Genomic DNA, 6,000 nt, shown 5'->3' with positions numbered 1-6,000 from the left:
AACCCCCATGTGCTTTATATATATATATATATATATATATATATATATATAATATATATATATATTTATATTTATACATATATATCACACATGGTTTTGATGTGTTTTCTTGTGTGTTTTTTTATTATGATTTTTTGTGTTTTTATTTGTGTTTTTTGTAATGTTTTGTTTTTTGTATTTTTTTTGTTTTTTATGTGTTTTTATGTATGTTTTTTGTGTGTTTTTATGTGTTTTTTGTCATTTATAATAAAATGAAGTAGAATAGAAACAAAGAAAAGTAAATATATATATATATATATATATATATATATATACATAAAGAATAGCCATGCAGAAATGACGTTGTCCCATTCTGAGTAAGTGCATCAGTAAGTAGCAGCACTGTAGCCAAAGCTTGTTAAAAAGCAGCAATTTTTAAAACATGCGAATGGCACAGATGGATCATGCAAGCTGTCTGCTGATTTTTTATTTACTTCTGATTCATCAGGCGTTCATGGCAGTCTGACAAGCCTCAAGATTGAAACTGTTCAATCTGAGACAGACTGGTTTTATTACATGAACATGTGTAGTGGCCTAAAAACTGAACATGTACAAGACAAACCAACCGCTCTCACCTGCAGGTTTTATTTTCTTAAAGCAAACTATGTTTTCTGTATTTTTATTTAATGATGTGCAGCTGTAATATGAAGGTAACAAACAACAGACCCTAAGGCATATTGTTGGTTTAGTTTGGTAGATACATAATACTAAAATACTGATAAGGATCTAAAGTGATCAGGGCATCAAACTAAGAAAACGAAGAAAAGTTAAAATTTAAATTAAATTAAAATAAAAAAAAATACATATACATATAAAACATTTTTTTGCAGAAATTTAGCGAAATGACAATGAACTAAATAATGAAGCCCAAATAAATATTTAATGATACACTTTTATGTTTTTGTGTGTTTTTTTGTTGTTTTTTTTCCTCAGTTTTTTGTGATTTCATGTGTTTTTTGTCATTTCTTGTGTTTTTCATGTGGTTTTATGTGTGTTTTTTGTAATTTTTGTGTTGTATGTGTGTTTTTATGAGTATTTTTTACGTGTTTTTAGTGTGTTTTTGTGTTTTTCATGTGGTTTTATGCCTGTTTTTTGTAATTTTTGTGTTTGTGTTTTTATGTGTGTTTTTGTATTTTTTGTGTTTTTATGTATTTTTTGTGTGTTTTTATGTGTTTTTTGTATTTTTTTGTTTCTTTTAAGTGTGTTATTTGTCATTTTTTGTGTTTTTATGAGTGTTTTTGTAATTGTAGTGTTTTTTGTGTGTTTTTATTTGCGTGTATTTAACAATTATTTGTGTTTTTGTGTGTGTTTTTTGTAATTATTTTTGTATTTCTTTTAACCAGTGTATTTAACCCATTGAGGCCTGAAACGCCTGTAAAACCTCTGGGTGATTTTAAAACAAGCCCCTAAAACCTGAAGTTTTTCTGGAAATTCAACAGAAGTGTCAACTCTTCTACTAAATAATAGATTTTTCAGCCTCTGTAGCAGATAGAAATGAAATTCAAAAAGTATTTGAGAGCTTATACAAATACTACAAAACGACGTATCCGCTGTCCAGGCTTCAATGGGTTAATAGGAACGGTTTGACCGGAAGCGGCGCCTTTTATTCTGAAAGCCGCCGCCGGAAGCGAGCTTTTAAATTCCGGCCGACTTGACGCAGCTCAGTTGTTGTTCTTCAGCTCGAACTTGACGAGTCAAAAACTCCTGAGAGCCGAGTCACAAAGACCATGAGACCCGGAGGAGAGGACCTGTCCGGAGACTCCCGAGTTAACCCGAGTCACAGAGTTAACCCGAGTCACACAGAAGCTCTTATTCTCTCTTTTCTCTCCCGCTGAGAGCGGCTCTAGTCGCGGTAGTAGACCGGGAGGAGGAGGAAGTTGTGGCCGAGCGGAGCCGCTGCTGAGCGGATAGACGACGGCGGAGGCTCGGAACATTTCACACTTTACTCGGAGTTATTTATCTGGATCTGTTCCGCCGCCATGCTGAAGCTCTTCCTCCAGAGAGCTCTCCTCCGACCCGCCGGACACGTGTTCCCGTCCGGACCGAGGCAGGCGGCGCCTCTGCTGGGGCTGCCCGGGACCCGCATGGGGACCCACGGGAGGAAGGAGCCCCGAGAGCCGCTCAACTCCCCGCAGAGAGCCCGGGAGTTCATCTACCGCCTCCAGCCGGCCGAGAGGAGCTGCTTACTGAGGCAGCTGCAGAGCTTCGAGTCCATAGCCATAGCCCAAGGTGAGACCGAGCCAGAGATTAGACGGAGCCCAGAGAGCAAGGTTATTATAGTTAACGAAAACTAGAATTGAAAAAACATTTTCGTTAACTGAAATAAAAATAAAAACTAGAGTTTTTAAAAAAAGATAACTACCTAAAACTGTATTGTGTGGTTACAAAACTAACTAAAACTAACTAAAATTGTAGTGAAAATGTCCTTAGTTTTCGTTTTTGTCAACTTTTTTCATTCATAATTCAGTGTTTCTATTTGAACATGCAACACATGGTGAATATGTTTACTGAGACTGGGATGTTTACACTAGAACCAAAATACAAAACAGTTAATAACCTTATTGGGGCTGAGATGATAAACCAAAGGAAATAAAGGAAACATTTATTATGACCTATTTGAATCTGGCACCCAACACATAGCCCATTACAAAAAAACTAAAACTAACACTAAAACTAATAAAAACCAAAATAAAACTAAGCATTTTCAAAAAAATAAAAACTAAACTAAAACTAGAAAACTCACTCTAAAAACTAACTGAATTTGAAAACAAAAATTCACAACGAAATTAAAACTAAAACTAATGAAAAATCCAAAACTATTATAACCTTGCCAGAGATTAGACAGAGCCAGAGATTAGACAGAGCCCACAGGGGTTAAAGGTCACACAAGAAGCTTTAAGAGTGAATGAGAAGTGACAGAAACAAGTCATGTGAGCTATATCGGTATGAATTATGATTTCACCCAGGCTGGAAGTCAGGGGATGCCCTTAATCTGTCACACTTGGTGACAAATCCCTGGGTGGAGTTTGTTTGAATGGAAACCTCCAAGGCAACATGTTGGCCACACCTGAAACAAGTAAAGGTAGTCATCACCTGCGGTGAGGTGTAAGACAGTTGGGCTCTCAGGTGGCAGCTGGAGAAACTGCAACAACACTGGAGAAGAGGCGTGTCACCTGCCAAATATTTTGGTTAGACAATATATTGCTGCAGAAAATATTGCGATGATATTATAGTAAATTTAGAACCAATTTATGCCACTAATAGTATTGTAATGCATATACATAATTTCAAAGAGCAATACACTTTTAATTCTTACAAAACATCGGCCGGCCAATTTGCGGCTTTTTTTTTTTTTTTTTTGTACTTGTATCGGCATCGGCCATTCGTGCGTGCGTTCACCGATCAATTAGCGCATTTCACTGAGCCAACAGCAGACAAGGCTCGGTGCAGCATCTCCATTCTCTGGTGAGCTGCTGCTGATACCGGAGAAAAGAAAAACGCATCAAATATGTGAACTCATACAGGTTTTTAAGGCCGATACCGATTATTTTGACATCAGTCTTAACCGATCCCCGATATCTGCTGCCGATTCTTGAAGCCGATATTGCCTTTTCTCCCTCCATTTACATGATAAAAATGACACAATGGTAGCAAATGTTACATAAGTCTCAATTTAAACAAAAAACTAAATTTTTGACAAAACTAACAAAACAAAACATATTAACAGCTGATTGTTGTTGTGCCCCAAAAATAAGTAGACAATATTTCCACTTTTAATCATAACCTCTTAAAATTCTATAATTCTGCACACCCTGTTTACATTGACCCGAAGCACTGGAATATATACAGAAAGTAAAAAAAACCCTACATATACCTACAACATGGCAATAATGAAATATGATATGTCTCAAAATACCATTCTGGATGAAGTAGTGTGGTGCTGCAGGGATCTTTGTTTAGTAGAAATTCTCACAAAAAATCACACCATGACTGTATTTTTCAATGAAAATGAGAATAATGATGCACCATAATCAGAAATATATATATTTTTCAAAATCATACATCTCTCACTCTTACATCATATTATATTTCAAATGGCTTGTCACGGCTGGATCCAAATGAAAAGGCATTATATTGTCTTTGGCAAAAAAAAGATTTGGTTGCGTATGTTTCATTCAGAAATAGTTTCTCTATATCAATAAGTGAGCAACAGTTAAAAGCTGTTCGGCGGCTTTAGAACCAACCAGAAACTAGCCATTTTAGATACTCCCTGCATAATATGGAAATGACTGTATATTTGGTTTTTCTGTCCAACAATTGATTTTTTTCTTGCAGTTTAAAGTGCCCTCCATTTTTGGGATGCTGCACAAAGCCTGAAAACATGAAGTAGCAGCAGAGTGATCAGCACCTACAAACCCTGAAATATGAGATTTAGATTTGTGCTAGTGAGGCTCAACTCAATCCACCTTTAATTTAAACAATCAATACTGGCACCAACACCTCACTGCACACTTCCCACTGTGTGTGTGTGGTGTGTGTGTGCACGCTCAATCAGTGGTCTTGAACAGGCAGGAGAGTATCTGTGCATAGCCGTGTTTCCTTTAGGAGGAAGAGTGGCCACCGGGAAAGTCTCTGGCCACGCCCTCTCTAAAGTCTCGGGCCACACCTTCTCTAATATCTCAGGCTACGCCCTCTTTAAAGTCTGCTTACTCTGCGTGTCTCCATTACAAAAAGGCCTCCAGAGGGATTTAGAGACGCAACTGTGGCCGCTGTTGCTAACTGTGCACAACGTCAGCAGCTGATCATAAACAAAGCAGCATGGCTAATTATGCACAGCGTCTCCGCTGATCATAAACATCATGATCGTGAATTAACCAGCATCGCTAACTGTGCACAGAGTGTCTGGTGCCACTGTACTGCTACAGAGCTAACTGTTAGCCTGTTAGCACATACACACAGTACTGCTACAAAGCTAACTGTTAGCCTGTTAGCACATACACACTGCACTGCTACAGAGCTAACTGTTAGCCTGTTAGCACATACACACTGTACTGCTACAGAGCTAACTCTTAGCCTGTTAGCATATACACACTGTACTGCTACAGAGCTAACTCTTAGCCTGTTAGCACATACACACTGTACTGCTACAGAGCTAACTGTTAGCCTGTTAGCACATACACACTGTACTGCTACAGAGCTAACTGTTAGCCTGTTAGCACATACACACTGTACTGCTACAGAGCTAACTGTTAGCCTGTTAGCACATACACACTGTACTGCTACAGAGCTAACTGTTAGCCTGTTAGCACATACACACTGTACTGCTACAGAGCTAGCTGTTAGCCTGTTAGCACATACACACTGCACTGCTACAGAGCTAACTGTTAGCCTGTTAGACTGGACGCTAAGGGGTTAACATCCCCTCTGGCTCTGCAGCTGGGAGAGACTGCTGCAGGAGGACTGTGCTGCTTCCACTCGTTAAGAAGAGTAAGAACGAGTCTCCAAAAGTCTCCAATAACACCAGAAAAAGTCGCTGGATTTGTCGCCAGTCGCTTTCTTGAAAAATAGTCTCTAAAGTGGCTATGTTGGCAACACTGCTTCGCCGGCTTTTACAAATGATGAGACCCGCTTCATTCTGGGTATTGGACTGTGGCCTCGTGTAGTTTGAGTGTCTAGTTCCTCTTTCCAGTGATCACAGGGTGTTTTCTGTTTGGTTTTGATTCCTGTTGAGGCATTTTTTCCCTGTTTCATGCAGAGTGACTCACCATAGGACTGAAATAATAAAATCAGTTTCCGAATCAGGAGAACAAAGATATGAGTAATGTCCTCGGAGCGTCTAGGGGGATCTCCTAATTCCTACAAAGAGAATTCAGGGAAAACATTGATAATAAATTCAATAATTTAGTAAATCTCTCAGAATAAGAGCGAGTTCAGTGCAGATGTATATTTGCATAAAGTCCC

The 6,000-nt window shown here is 38.5% G+C and overlaps 1 protein-coding gene across 1 annotated transcript in view; it reads left to right on the top strand.

Moving 5' to 3' along the window:
* The first annotated feature begins 1,632 nt into the window (after positions 1–1,632).
* tmem65 (transmembrane protein 65) overlaps positions 1,633–6,000 on the top strand; it is a 52,222-nt gene continuing 47,854 nt past the window's right edge. The window contains exon 1 of the mRNA XM_059349877.1: positions 1,633–2,268. Within this exon, the coding sequence (XP_059205860.1) occupies positions 2,019–2,268 (250 nt within the window). The 5' untranslated portion in view covers positions 1,633–2,018. The remainder of the gene's footprint in view (positions 2,269–6,000) is intronic.

Source organism: Centropristis striata, chromosome 14 (genome assembly GCF_030273125.1).
Source record: "Centropristis striata isolate RG_2023a ecotype Rhode Island chromosome 14, C.striata_1.0, whole genome shotgun sequence".
Lineage (NCBI taxonomy): Eukaryota > Metazoa > Chordata > Actinopteri > Perciformes > Serranidae > Centropristis > Centropristis striata.
The sequence above is the reverse complement of the archived record's forward strand: the minus strand, read 5'-3'. Positions and strand labels throughout refer to the sequence as shown.